The following is a 15,538-nucleotide window of genomic DNA, read 5'->3' on the forward strand; positions in this document are numbered from 1 at the left end:
TTCCTCTCCCTTTAACCATTCCACACTGTAGAACTGTCGAGTAGAGACAATGTTACTCAGTTCTTAGATAATGTGGGCAGGAAAAACAAGTGCAAGGAAAAACATCTTGCACAAGTGTGCTGTAAAGATTACAACTGCCTTCAGCAAATACATGACATTGCATCCAAACAACTAAATGTGCCACATCAGTTACCTGCTTCTGGTAGAGTAGTCACGTTGCACGCACTTTCATCACCCTCACCAGCTGACGTTGAAGCTCTTACTTTGAAGATGTAGGAGGTACTGGCAAGAAGTTTTATAAAAGTATACATGTGTTCTAGGGGAGAAACTTTTGTAGAATTCCTTTCTGTTGTGATCACATAATGTGTAATTATTCCATTTGCCTTTTGTGGTGGCTCCCATTTCACTGAAACAGACTGCCAGCTAGTTGCCATACACCGTACATTCCGCACTACATCTGGAACTGGGGAGATGAAAATATGTACAATGTTGAGATTTATGCCTGGGTAGTAGATAAGTCACTTACTTAGGTCGTTACAAGATGAAATGCTTAGCAGTAGAGGCAGAATAAGAATTTATTACATCAACTTTTGTTGTGTTAGCACAGGCTGAATCGCATGGTAGCCAGTACATTTTCCAACCTCTATCCTTAGTTCTTATAATACTGAGCTGGTGTCTGAATGTTTTTAGGTCCCAGAAATTACCTCCTCACATATTCAAAAACAGCTCATATGGAGCTTGACGTTTCTTCTCTTAATCAAAAGAGAATAATCTTGCCTGTCCTTTATTAGCAAATATTTTTATACAAAAGATACAGGTCCCTCCTTAATGCAGCACCTCTTGGCTTAGAATTGGGAAATCCATAGCCACATCAAGATTCCTGCCTTTGTAGTCTGTGTTCCCTGCAAGAATTTTGAAGTTCTTCCTTTGTACCTTTTGGAAGCCACTGCTGAGGACATTAAAGAGCAACAGTTCTTTTTCAAGAACTTTACTGAATTTCCTTGAAAATAATACAGTTTCTCAGAGATCTGCTTTATCTGGTAGACATGGCTGAAGAGTAATACCCAAGTTAATCAAATCTACTACAATGGAGAGATTGGTTACTTCTTATGAGAATGTCCCTTGATGTTAGGGTTAATAAGATATCCTCTCTTGTTAAAGTCAAAAGGAGAGTGATGGAAGGAAGACTGGTATGTAGTCATATTTAAGATTACAAATTATAAACAGTGATAAAAAAAACTTGCTGCCATCATCCCCCCCAAAAAAAGAATCAGAAAATTCTAAGTTTCTAACTTACTTATAATTTTCTCCATCTGTCTAAGTTTATTTCCTACTAACCCTTCTTCCTCTGAAAGGTAAAGGTACTAGTACCAAAGAAGAACATCATAATTGCACGGCATATAAAATAAAGGCAAGATTATTTCTGGTCTGATAAAGTGGCGTATCAACTAAATGTCATTCAGTTTTCCCCCAGCTCTCTCATTCTTAAGAGTAGGTAAATTTCATAGCTGTCTAGAAGCATACTTTGTTTTCCAAAGTCTTTTATTTCAACTTCTTCAGTTCCAAGAATGAATATAGATGACTTCATACAACAGGGACCAGCCCAATGTGAAGGTCCTAATATTAAACTTCTTGTTAGTGAAATACAATACTTATCCACATCACATGAAAAAACTGAAAGGAAAGCATTAAATAGAAAATGAACGTTTTAGGATCAAAGCAAGCGCCTAACCTGATTCTTGGGTTGTGAATTTCACTACATTACTAAACAGATTGGCATTTCCAACTTTGGTAAAGGCAGCAACGCTGATGGAGTAGGTGCTCACTGGTTCCAGTCCCGCAAGCTTGGCTTCTGTTTGCAAACCTGAAATATTCTATTAATCATAAAAAGATTATATTAAGTCAAGGATTTCAATTTAAATCTTGGTCAGTGATTTTAATTCTTCTTCAATCCACCTAAGTACATTTTAAAACATGCACTAATATTTCTGTATAAATCAATTCATTCTTCAGCTACTATAAAGTAGGCACTCAGAAATAGAGCAGTCAAAATAAGAAGATTGTATTTTCTGAAACTTAAATAGGAAACGTTCCCAGGTTATGCCTAAATTTCTAATTTGACATAATCTTTCAAGAAATGCAAAAATGAACAAAACAATGATTAAAACCACCCAAGAAAGTGTATATTTCCTCATAGAAAACCTTAGCAAGATGTATAAAATTTTCCTTTTTAATTTCACTCTAGGATCATTGTGTTGCTAGAGCAACAAGATTAATGGCTTATCCTTAAAACAAGAGAGGATAATCTCCTATTCATAATTAAAATTCTTTAAAATCACTTCTTGGACGTCTCTGACATTCTGGAGAGGCTTTCTGGATCACCCTACTTCCTCTTGATTTCGAATGCTCACTGTTTACACAGAATGCTGCTGGCTTATAAAATCAACATGCAGGACATGGTCTCTGCTAACAAGGAATTTCTGTAATTACAAAAATCTACAAACAATTGCTGACCAGGAAGGGATATAGTACAAAACTAACAAATTTCTATTTTACTAAGGAAAGGCTATTGGAGAAGCAGCTACTCGGAGACTCAGTGTAGTTGATTTGGTAATGAACAGATTTTTCTCAAGTGTAAGTTATAAGAGAAAGACATGACTAGTTGATAAAATTTTTACAAGAGTAGATTGTAAGAAAAACACATGACTGAACACTTGAAAGCATTTGACAGTGCTTCTTACTAAACATGCAATACTTGGAATGTTTCTATGTGATGCTAGTTGCATACAAATCTCATTTTGTAGGAATCACGCTGGACTGACTAGCACAGCTGCAATATTTAGAGTGATCTGTAAGTATTCTACTTCCACAAACCTACGCACAACTTGAAATAAGATTATACGTGGAAACAAAAAAGAGTTTGATAATGTCATGACATAGGGGAATATGAAAGACAAAAAGGATGAAAACAAAAAAGTGCATGTGATAAAACTGTAATGAGAAAAGGACTCAAGATGGCATGAATAGGAACGTGAAAGAAAATATGAAGAAAATTAACAAAAAAAAATGTAGAAGGAACCAACACAGTGGAGTAGACCTCGAGGCAGGACATAAACGGGGTCATTTGATATCAGACTCTCACTCTGCCACTGGTAAGGTGTCTATGTTACGGATCATTGCTTTGTGAAGATTAGATCTGATACACACGCATACTCCAGGGCACATACATTGTTATCCTAGGAATGGGGTTACTGTTAAGAAAGTGATTATTTTTCTTCTTATATCTATTATCCCACAATCCAAGCAAAAGAAAGAAACACTGGAATTTCACACTGAGAAACAAATTGCACACTGAATAATACAATTCAAATTCTGCTCATACCTAGGTTTCTACAGAGAAAGTCATTGTTTCTGTAGGTACAACCTTTAACACTACTTTTGATTTTTACTATTTACTTTGTCAACTCCATATACTATAAAAATGAAATAAACTATAATACATAGTTTGGTATCCAATGCTATTTGGGAATGTTACCATAAATCTAGCATGAAAATGTTAAATGATTTACTTGGTAATTTCTTTTAATAATAAATGAAACATGCTATATGCCAAAAACATTTCTTAAAGATTTATTTTCACTGGAAAGGCAGATATACAGGAAGATCTTCCATACACTGATTCACTCCCCAACAAAAGAGCTACACTGATCTGAAGTCAGGAGCCAAAGCCTCCTCCAGTTCTCCTATGTGCATGCAGGGTCTCAAGGCCCTGGGCCATCCTCGACTGCTTTCCCAGGCCACAAGCAGGGAGCTAGATGGGAAGGGGGGCTGCCAGCAGAACTAGCACCTATATGGGATCCCAGCATGCTCAAGGCAAGGACTTTAGCCACTAGCCTACTGTGTCAGGCCCATGCCAAAAATATTTTTAAAAAGAAAAATTTACACTACTGACAAATGATGCAATTATACTATAACCTAGAAATGCCTAGAATATAAAATTCTAAGCCAAAACTGATTTATTCAGCTGTCGTTTCTAGCAAATGTTTTCTTAATGTCTTCCACAAACACTCTTAACCTGAAGGTAATACATTTTTTTAAGACATAGATCATTTCTCTTTACAACAGTCTATTTCCTTATAAATATCATAAGATTTCAACTCTATCTGAATTTCTCAAACATACATTTATTGTTATAATCAACCTACCTTATAAAATATAGTATCGGTTTCATGATCATGAATTTTAAAGCTATATACTTTAATAATACCGCCTGGAAGAGGACTTGGGCTCCACTCCAGCCACACAAAATCTGAAGTGTAGTTGATTACAGTCAAATTTTGAGGAGGTGCTAAAGGCACTGCAGGAAAACACATTAGAAAACTTACATTTATAAAAACTTAAGCTTAAAATAGTATCTTTATTTACCTTCTTGAAAACACTAGCTAAGAAAGATTAAGTGATCACATTTTAATCCAGAAATAAATGTTTGCAAGCACTTAGACTTTTGTACTTGGCACACAGTTATTTCAGCATAGCTTTAGACAGAGCATTTGATTCTGGAGCTTGGATTTAAAAAAGGAGGTTAGGCAATGTAAATGAATAACTGCTAGCCTGTTAAAAAAAATACAGACCCAATATTGCTTCATTTTTCCATGCTGTTCTTTAAAAAGAGAGCAAGTGCTGCACAGGATCATGGGAGGAAATGCAGATCCCGCTTACCTGACTCATCTGTGTAAAAGAAGAGAGAACTGTGAGGACCAAGTCCTTTTATTGTTCTTGCAGCAGCAAAAAACCTATATAATGTAAATGGTGAAAGTTCTTCCAAGATTACATAGTTATCAGAAGTAATAGAAGAAAAATTTTCATTTGGTCCTTGTAAAGTTAAATAGTAACTTATAATTTCACCATTTGGCTTTACTGGGGGATCCCATGATAAAAGAACCGAGGTGGAGGAAAGGTTTTTGAAAGTGTTGATTATCGGTGAGGTTTCTGGGACTATAAAAAAAAAAAAAAAGAGAGAATATTAAGTGAAACAAGATTGAACTCGCAATTAAAAAGAAGGCTTCAATCATGATGGGACTTCATGATTTTATTAAGAAGTTAATTTTAAGAAGCATAGAATTCATTGTGTCCACTGAAAAGCTAATAACTTGAGAATCAGCATCAGCATAATTAGAAAGGAATGCAATATAATTGAATAACAATGATGTGCTTAACAAGTAACAAAAAAAGTTCTAGCCTACCATCTTCTTCAGTTTTGATGTGTAGCTGGGCAGTATAGATATCAGAAAATCCCTTTTCTGTTGATGGAGTGATTTTTAATATATAATCAGTATATTTTTCCAGATTATCAAAATACATGCTTCTCTCATATGTAATTAGAGGCGGTGTCTCATGGTGAGGAGTCTGCTGTAAATTCAGTGACACATAGTAGAAGACCAGACCGTTTGGTTGAGATGGTGGGACCCAGCTTACATTTATTGCAGTTGATGATATAGACTTGTACGTCAGGTTTCCAACAAGTCCTTCAGGTACTATGGTAAGTAATGGGCAAAATATGAAAACTATCAATTACTCTAAACAGAAACTACATTCACAAATTGTAATATACTGATTGAAATTGCATTTAACATAGCATCACGCGTCATTAATGCAAAGGCGGCAAACACTATTAAAATAGCTTCTAAGTAATTAAAAAAATCTTTCTAAATGTAATATTATGGTATGCATGAAAACATTTTTATGACATCCTCTTACTTTCCTCTTTTCTAAAATTTGAAGATTGTGTGCCTACCCCGATACTTAAATATTCTGGTAATGAATTTCATCTAGACAGTATTTTTAGCTTCTTCTCAAGATTCTCACGGAGCATATAAGGAAACTGAGGCACAGAGCCATTTAGTGAGTTGCTCAACGTCAAAATAGGAGAAAGAATGAATTCTAAGCTTTTCTGATAATGAATCTCAAGAATTTTCCAGTCCTTGGACTGCAAACTCAGATTCCTATACTAGGCAATCTCAAATTCTTTATAAATGTTCTAATTGTCAAATTCCAGCTGTAATGTGATATTGAAGTCTGCTCATGTAATTCTGACATCCTACTTGGAACAGGGTACAACACCTGCTTGTTATTTACAGTGCTGTAATTATCACTGATAAAATGATATAGGTTGCAAAAACTTGGTGGAAATTGGTACTGAAAAAATGCCGAGATTCTATTTACAACATATTGCATTAAAACTTTGGTTGTTGACTCGCCCATGCATATGTCTACACAGTCATGACATTGTACATTTGTTAGCTATTCAAAAGATTCTTCCAATAATAAAGAAAGAATGCTTATAATGTCTGTCAATGTATGACTTTCCAGTAATCAAAGTGGAATTTTAGTCTCAGGTTAATACCAATCATCAATATCAATATAATCCTTCAAGAATAACCAAGGACACATCACCAGAAACAGCTACAAGAGAAACATCATTGTTTTCTCAAAGCAGATCCTAAAAAACAAAAACAATAAAAGGCAAGCTTCAATACTATAGGTTTTTTTTTTTTTTGGATATTCATTTTAACCAGAGGCCAAACAAAAATTCTAGAGTTGGATAAAAAGAATATTCTGGTTATATTATTTACAAATGCAATAAGAGCAATAATGCTGCATGGCATTCAGTGTGTATTCAAGGCCTGAAAAATCAAATTGTAAGATATTTAATTTTTTTAAGATTCATTTATTTTTATTGGAAAAGTAGACATATAGAGAGAAGAGCCAGTGAGAAAAATCTTCCATCCACTGGTTCAATCCACAAGTGCTTGGGCCTGAGCCCATCTGAATCCAGGAGCCTGGAGCTTCTTCTGGGTCTTTTACACACGTTCAGGGTCCCAAGGTTTTGGCCCATCCTCTACTACTTCCCCAGGCCACAAGCAGGGAGTTGCAAGGGAAGTAGAGCAGCTGGATAGTAACCAGTACCCATATGGCATCCTGGCAGAGGCAAGGCAAGGACTTTAGGCACTAGGCTACTACGTCAGGCCCATGAGATTTATAAATGAAAAAGCAGCTCCTAAAACAAATGGACAAGTATATGAACTACTTTAAGATTCACTGACGTAGGCAGAACTGTTTTTCTTGGCTGAGCCATCTTCTGAAGCACTGAAAACACAAGAATTTACATGAATAGAGGGTAGTAGATTTCATTAAGATACAAGACCACTGTAAAGGTAATAGTTTTTAGCTGTATCAAATGTATTTTTCAATTCCTATCATCCAGTTATTTTACACCTAAAAGTATTTACTATCCACATACCCAAATACGAAAAGTTCCTGAAGTTATTATACATTTTAACCAATTCAATTAAAAATAAACAAACGTTCATTTACATACTGTCTTGATCTGTGTATACTTGAACTAGGTCACTGCTTTTATTCCCATTTCCAACAGAAGTACTTGCTGTTAGCCAAAACGTATAGTAGCTGAATATTGCCAGTTTATCTATGACAGCAGACAAGGTCATATTGTCGAAGCCATTGGTTACTTCTTGGAGTGTAAAATTCTGCAAAGCAAACACATGATGTAAGTAGTCCAAATGCATTTAATGCATTTTTATTACATATAAATATACCAAAATAAGTATTACTCATAAATTATCACTTTATTTTCATATATTCTTTCTTAAGGAAACCAACACAGAGTATCTTTGTGCAATGATGAAATTTGATATATGTTTGCACTAGTAAGAGGAATAAACAGGAGATTTTATTACAAAATCAATACCCAAAACAGGGAAAAACAAACAAAAACAAGCAAGCTTCTGTTGAAGCTCAAGAGGTTCACTGAAAACGCTACAAGTTGGCAGGCAAGGTGCCCTAGTGACTAAATCCTCACCTTGCATGTGCCAATATGCCATATGGGTGCCAGTTCATGTTCTGGCTGCCACACTTCCCTTCTTACCAAGCTCCCTGCTTGTGGCCTGGGAAAGCATAGAGAATAGTGCAAAGCCTTGGAACCCTGTACCCACATGTGGGACTTGAAAGAAGCTCCTGACTCCTGACTCCAGCTCAGTCCAGCTCTGGCAAATGTGGTGACTTGGGGAATGAATTAGCAGACAGAAGATCTGTCTCTACTTCTCTTTGTAAATCTGGCCTTCCAATAAAAAAAAGCACATAAATCTTTTAAAAATGCTGTAAATGTGCTAATCACTGCCCATTTTTCTTTATGAATCACTCAAGTATTTTTCAAAGCATCAGCTATTTTTAAACAAAGGTGGCAATACTATAAAATGTCTGTATTTCCATTTATGCAATTTGTGCATTATTTTCCTTCTGATCAATTTTTAAAAACAAAGTCAAGCAAAATTAGTAAAATAAATGAATATAACTTTTAAAGTTTTTGTAGGTAATTGGTATGAATAATTTTTGTACCAGTGTTCACCGACATCCAGGCATCTGTCAGATTTGAAGCCATCTGAAGCATTATACTCCAGTGGAAATGTGCCCTTATGGTTGTCTTTACATTTTATTTGGTAAATATTATAATGAGACGCAAGTGAAGCCTGTGAATAGAGACTGGATTTAAACATGTCTGTGCAAATACACCTAAAGAGAAGGATGGGTGGGAGGAGCTGCTGGTGGAGAGCAGGGCAGTGAGGGCAATGACAGTGTCTTCTTGGAGATCTACCAATGGAATGCATAAGATCTGTTCTCTTTATATTAACCATTTTTTTAAATTAAGAAAATGAAATCCTCTGGTCTTGCATTCAAGCTCTGGCAAGGTAGCTCTAGTGAAACCATCTAATCTCAAAGCTCCTCTTCCATCAAAAGCTTTTGAGTATTATAAGACATAAAGTACATACTACAACTAATAACATCTCTGGTACATGAAAAAAAAACTAAAAGGTAATGAGCTTCACTTAAATGAATACAGGATACTCAGTTTGAATTTATAGTCTGGTTCTTAAATGTATCAAAAAATTATATTCAGCAAAATGTTACACTTGTTTTGCCAACATTTGGGAGGAAAGAATGAGTGTAATAAAACATTTATTGATTTAATTTTATTTTTTGGTGAGTTATTTATAAGCATACATAGTAAAGCAGCATAATAACCAAACAAAATATGTTCCATACATTTTACTACTTTGCAATACATTTACTTTACACATGGAATAACTAGCTAATATAAAGTACCACTTAAAAGTATTAATGAAGCATTTCAGTACATAATTTAGTTTGCCTATGAGAACAATTAACTAGTTATTTTGAAAAATTCAGAAGTCAATTCTAATATGTGTGTGATTTAAACTGCAGTTAAATGTAACAAATTTGCAATATTATATCAATTACCCAGAAAACCATTTTATCCATCCATGTATTTATACCTGAAAAGATTTGTGGATCAAATTATGTAATTAAGACTTATTCTTTTATTTATATAAATTACTTTAAAGACATTTAGTAAAAGCTTTTCAAATTTGATTAATCAAACAATATTAAAATATAAGATAGTATGACAAGTATACTGAAGAAGATATTAAATATTGGCTAAAAAATTAGAACTAGAGTGTGATGCCAAAGCACAATGTGTAATAAGTAAAAACGAGAATGAGAGTTGCCCAATACTAGAATACCTAAAAGGTTTGTGGCGAAAATGTTTGTGTAAAGTGGAATTAAAAGCTAAGTTTATTTTTGCAAAACAAAAATTCTAAACTTCATGGTTATGAGGAGTCTTCAAAACCTGGATGTTAAATGCACATTTTGAAAGACTATACATGTATTAAAACAATTTTGTATCAAAGCAAATACATCTTCTAACTCTTTGTTTAAAGTTTCTATTTATTAATTTGAAAGCTAGAACAACAGAGGGAGAGATGGAGGGGTATTGCTTCCACCCGTTGGCTCACACCTGTAGGAGCTGAGACTGGGTCAGATGGAACTCAGGAGCCTAGCATTTCAAACACTCCTTCCACATGAGCATCAGGGACCCAGGCACTTAAACCATCACCTGCTCCATCTCGGATTATGCACCAGCAGATCAGAAGTATAAGCAGAACTGGATCCTTCTCCCTGATATGAGATGCTGGCACACCAAGCAGAGCACTGCACACCTGCCCAAAAACTTTCAATTTCACTCACTACAAACTTCTTGAAATATTAAATTCCCAAGATAACAAGAACGGTCACTTCATTACATATACAAGTGGTCCAAGGCTATAATTAACTACCAAAAATGTTGGTCAATAATTTTATAGTTTTTAATGAAAATATTGAATATTAAATCTACACATAGTAGAGTTCTAGGAATTTCAGGGAGTGCAAAGAAAAATATAACATATCTCTTATTCCTGTATGCTCTGGCATACAGGAGCTAAAGAGAGGTATCAAATGTAAGGAATAAGAGACATGATGTTGGGCATGATGTATTCTACCAAGTTATGGAGGAAGGAGAAGTGATTTTAATTTTGTAATTTTAATTTTGACAGTTTCTTGTATCAATCCAAAATAGGAGATAAAGCAGTGACAATAATGGTGCTATATTTAACATTAATTCTAGGGATAAAGCCTGGATATACTTCATGCAATATGAGACTATTCTCTAAGATGTTTTGGCATCATTAGCCTATGTTTACTTGCAGCTGTCACACTTAAAAGCATTCTTCAGATTATCTAATAACAGATAACATGCTCTAAGACAGCTGAGTTGCAAATGGGATATTATATACCCCGATGTGAAAAATATACTCAGAGGAGCATCATAAAACCACCGATGCTTATACTTGATTATTTACATGTGGACAAAAAAATACAACAATGTTTAAGTTGTAAGTAAGTAAATTTATGTAAGTCAAATCATTACCAAGGCTTAGAACTATGAAGATCATTGTGCAATGTTTTTGTCAAAATTTCCAATTTCAATGTCTCTCAGAGGTTTAAAGAAATGTTAAATCTGAAAACAAGTTTGTGGCGAAAAGAATTGTCATTTAAAAAAAAGGCAATTGTGTCATTAGTTAGTTCCCATACTTTCCCCATTATCAAAGCAGAGTTTATAGAACAGAAAAACTTGTGCAGAAAAGAAATGAAGATCTGGACACTGTCCACTCCCTTTGTTCTTAAGGTATTTGTTTACATTTTTAAATCTATGATGATGTCAGTATCTATCTAGAGATGTATTTTTCTGGAAAGGTAGCATAATATAAAGATGAAAGAGAATCAGAATATGAATGACTAGAATCTTCCATCAACTAGCTTACTATCTAAATTAACAAAATATTCAGGGTTGGACCAGGAGCCAGGGACTCCATCCAAGTCTCCTACATGGCTGTCTGAGACTCAAGCATTTAGGCTATCATCTGCTTCCTCCAAGACATATAAGAAGCTGATGGAAAGCAGTGTAGCTTTCATTCCAACAGGTACTCTAACATGAGATGTGAGAGACAAGAGCGGCAGAATAACCCTGTGCACCATAACATTCACTCTATTTAACTATGTTTTCTAAAATAGCTTTCTTTTTGGCATAAAATTTGTCCTGTTCCCACTTGAACCGCTCAAAGAGTAGAACATAAATGCTGAACTGACTTCTGGAGGTTCTTCCACTTACTGCTTAGTTTGTCCTGACTCTTCCCGGTAGCTTCACTAAAGGTAAGTTCCAGCTTAATGACACACACTGTCACTGAGAAGAAGTAATTTCATTGCCTTGACTGTGGATGCCAGTCACAGATGGGAATAGGAAACTCAAAACTCCTAGGAGTCTCTCTTTTTCCTTAAAATGATTCAAAGAAACAAGAATTGCCTATGTCACAACCATTTCAATAAATTATTTCTTCCAGCAAGACATGCATTGTATAAATTGCAACATTTCTTCTAAATTAGAGTTCTCCAAATTAGATGCTGACCCTCTGCATCTCTGATTCAGTCAAAATCACTCCAATATTATCTTTTTCTCTTTTAAAGTTCTCTGAAACATTTGATTTGGAGAAACATCATAATTATGATGAAAAGTTGAAAACCCATCCTGAAATTAAATATATTCTAGCAATCTTCATAACCATTCATATCCCAGGAAGGTCCCCCTTGAAAGCTGTTCAAGCCTTAAACCTCACGTAATACATATCAAACAACCACATTCCTACTGGTTTTCATTATATGTAAGTAATAATAATATTTTCAAGATTTACTTATTTTTTATTTGAAAGGCAGATTTACAGAGAAGAGGAGACACAGAGAGAGATATTCTATCTTCTGGTTCACTCCCCAGGTGGCTACACAAGAGCTTGAGCTGGGCAGAGCCGATCCAAAGCCAGGTGTTTCTTCAGTCTCCCACATGGATGCAGGGCCCCCAGGTCATAAGCCAGCCTCTGCTGATTTCCCAAGCCATAGGCAGGAAACTGGATTAGAAGTGGAAAATCCAGGACATGAACCAAGACCACTATAGGATGCTGGTACTACAGGCAGAAGATTAGATTGCTATGCCACAATGCCAATCCCAATACTTATTAAACTTAAGAAAACACATACATTGAAATATTAAATCCACATATATATAAACTAAATTTTTCAAAAGTCTAAGAATTAAGTTTGAGGGTGAATGAGAGCAACAACACTTCTTTGAAGAAGTGGAATAGAAGACCATTGTTACAAAGAGAATTTCAAGTAGGTGGATAGACCCGTGGTTAATACCCATCAAGTTGATACAGATATGAGATTAAAATGTAGGACATTTTTCTACCCAGGCATCAGTAGTGTTTTATCAAACACATCTGTACATAATTATCAATGTGAGTAGACATGGTAAGCCTGCATAGCAACACAACTGAAAGTCAGTTCTTACCTGCATAAAAGTACCTGAGGTATTTCTATAATAAACAGTATAATATTGTATGATGCCATTAGGTTTTGAAGGAGGAGTCCAAAACAGGATTATTGATGAAGAACTGAGATTCATGTAATGAACATCTTTGGGAGGATCACTTGGTGCTATAAAGACAAAGAATGGACAAAAACACCTGTGTTGTTTGTTCCAAGGAACCTCTGCAATCTCTGAATTCTACCTATAATAATAGGGTAAAGTGATAACGATTATTTGACAAGCAAATTTAAATTAGGAATAATACTTATTTAGATGTCATAGAGGTCATAGGGAATTCCTGTAATACATTGCCATAGCAAAGCTCAAACAAAGGGTACATGAAGTTCTTGCTACTGAAGGACTATCCTGGCTTCAAAATGTTCCCATCACCAAAGATTTGAATTACCTTTAAAAAAAGTTTCCAAAATAGAATACATAAAGCTACATTATAGCTTGCTTTAGAATTTTGAAAGTGAATAGGGGTAAAAGCAGAGAACTGACTTAATACATCTTATGTCGCTTTGCTTAGCAAACAAATGAAATGTTTTTGTGTCAAGTAAGTTAAATGTTGAGTGTAACTATGAATACGAATTTACCTAATTCCCATCTATATCATCTGAAGCAGATTTCATTTCGTTCCATACTACAGATGGCTTTAAACCTGGGCTCTAGGGCAGTAACTGTGATTCTAACACGTTCAAGGAAAGGGCCACATTTCCCACACAAGCAAACAGGTGGGTATTAGACCTGGGCTCTGCAGGGTTAATTACAATTCTAATAGGCTCCAGGGAATGGCCACAAATGTCCCTGTTTTGCTGCTGCTCCTCCTCTTGCTTCTGGGTCAACTCCAGCGCCCTCTGCAGGCTCTCCTGGGCCCTCTTCTCCTTCCTGAAGCCTCCAAAAAATGATCTTTCCCATCCTTACCTGTATGCTAAATTGATTATATATTATACTTATTTCTTGTATACCTGTCTCTTCTACACCCGGTGATTCCCAAGGATGCAATCATGTATTTCCTTCAAAATTAACTGACCATTTTAAGAAATGAATGAGCATGGTTCTAGGAGTGGGTGTATGGTGTAGCAGTCATACATCCCCCTTCCACATGGCAGTGCAAGGAGTCAGCCTCCTCTTCTTCTGCTTCCTTCTCCTCTTTCTCTCTCTTCTATTCTTCCTCCTCCTCCTCTTCTTCATGATTTGCTTATTTGTGGTTTTATTATATTATTATTATTATTATTTGAAAGGTAGGGTTGCAGAGAGACCAAGAGAGAAAGAGATCTTCCACCCACTGGTTCATTCCAAAATGCCACAACAGCTGGAGTTGGGCCGATCTGAAGCCAAGAGCTAGGAACCTCTTCTGCATCTCCTATGTACTTGACTCATCCTGCATTGCCCTCTCAGGCACATTGTCAGGGAGCTGGATCAGAATTGGAGCAGCCGGGACTTGAACCTGTTCCTAGTCAAGATGATGACAAAGCAGACAGTGACTTCAGCCACTGTGCCAAAGTGTGCCAGCCTGGTCAGCCACTTCTAATATAACTTCCTGCTGATGCATTCTCCAGAAGTCAGCAAATGATGGCTCAAGTCCCTGCCACCAACGTAAGTGACCCAGGTGGAAATCCTGGCTTTCAGCTTTGACCTGGCCCTAGCTCAGCCTCAGTTGTTGTGAACACATTAGAAGCAAACGAGTGGATGGAAGGCTTCTCTTTCTCTGCCTTTGAAATAAATAGGTGAATAAAAAAATATAAAATATTATCTAATGAGTATGATTCAAAATGTACAAGAATCAGATGAGAATACAATGAAAAAATAGACTTGCCTCCCCAATACTGTGCCTTGGGTATAGTTTCTTCTGGATTTTCCCACTAGTGTAGTCAGCAGGTATGGACATATGCATGCATCCATGAATATATATAATTACCTTCTAACACAAGTCATCCTAAGTGAGGTGCACTCCTCTGCATCTCTCCTTCTTCCCCCATTCTCCCTTCATATTGGTGTAGACGACACTTCCTCATTCCTTTGAGTGGGTAACAGTCTACTCGAAGAGCAGCTATAATTTATTTTGGAACAGTGCTCTAATGAAATGTCAAAGCCTTTTTTAAAAAGACTTACTTATTTATTTATTTGAAATGCAAAATTAGAGAGAGAGAGAGAGAGATGAGACAAGCTGAGCCAGAAGGAGAGATCTTCCATCTGCTAGTTAGGCTACTTCCTGGAACCTGTTAGAGTCACAGTTACCACCACAGAACCAAGTCCTAATGCCTGTGTACCTGCCAGCGTAGCATGCCATCCTGGAACCCAAACAGCATCTTGGCCCAGACCTCCTTCCTCTCTTCTTTGCTTCCTTCCTTCACATATTCATTCCTTACTTCCCCTTCCCTCAAAAATAAAAAAAAAAACTTTAATTGGCTTACATCCATAAAAACTCACCTCCCTCAGGTGTTCGAAAGTTAATAATAGTGCTTCTTGCTTTCCCATCACCAAACCTGGTGCTGGCTGTTACATAGGCACTATAGTCAACATTGTAGTCCAAATCTGAAAACTCCAATGATGTTTCAGTCACATTAACAGTTTTTAAAGATGATCTGTCCCTGAAACAAAAAGAAAGAATATTGGCTGTATAGTTTGCTTTTAAAAGTTATCATGTATTCTTATAACAAGTATATTAAGTCATAATAAATTTTGACTAATCTATGTACA

At 35.8% G+C, this 15,538-nt stretch overlaps 1 protein-coding gene across 2 annotated transcripts in view; it reads right to left on the minus strand.

The window, feature by feature from the left end:
• Positions 1-15,538, minus strand: part of PTPRQ (protein tyrosine phosphatase receptor type Q) — a 178,085-nt gene that overhangs the window by 103,549 nt on the left and 58,998 nt on the right. For both annotated transcript variants that reach the window (XM_040989949.1, XM_040989957.1), the window contains 8 exons: positions 15,269-15,429; positions 12,818-12,963; positions 7,379-7,547; positions 5,244-5,534; positions 4,720-4,995; positions 4,206-4,357; positions 1,733-1,874; positions 194-463 (listed from right to left, as the gene is read on the minus strand). In XM_040989949.1, coding sequence (XP_040845883.1) covers positions 194-463; positions 1,733-1,874; positions 4,206-4,357; positions 4,720-4,995; positions 5,244-5,534; positions 7,379-7,547; positions 12,818-12,963; positions 15,269-15,429 — 1,607 coding nt within the window. The remainder of the gene's footprint in view (positions 1-193; positions 464-1,732; positions 1,875-4,205; positions 4,358-4,719; positions 4,996-5,243; positions 5,535-7,378; positions 7,548-12,817; positions 12,964-15,268; positions 15,430-15,538) is intronic.

Source organism: Ochotona curzoniae, unplaced genomic scaffold (genome assembly GCF_017591425.1).
Source record: "Ochotona curzoniae isolate NIBS_2020 unplaced genomic scaffold, NIBS_Ocur_1.0 contig_1014, whole genome shotgun sequence".
NCBI classification, from domain to species: Eukaryota; Metazoa; Chordata; class Mammalia; order Lagomorpha; family Ochotonidae; genus Ochotona; species Ochotona curzoniae.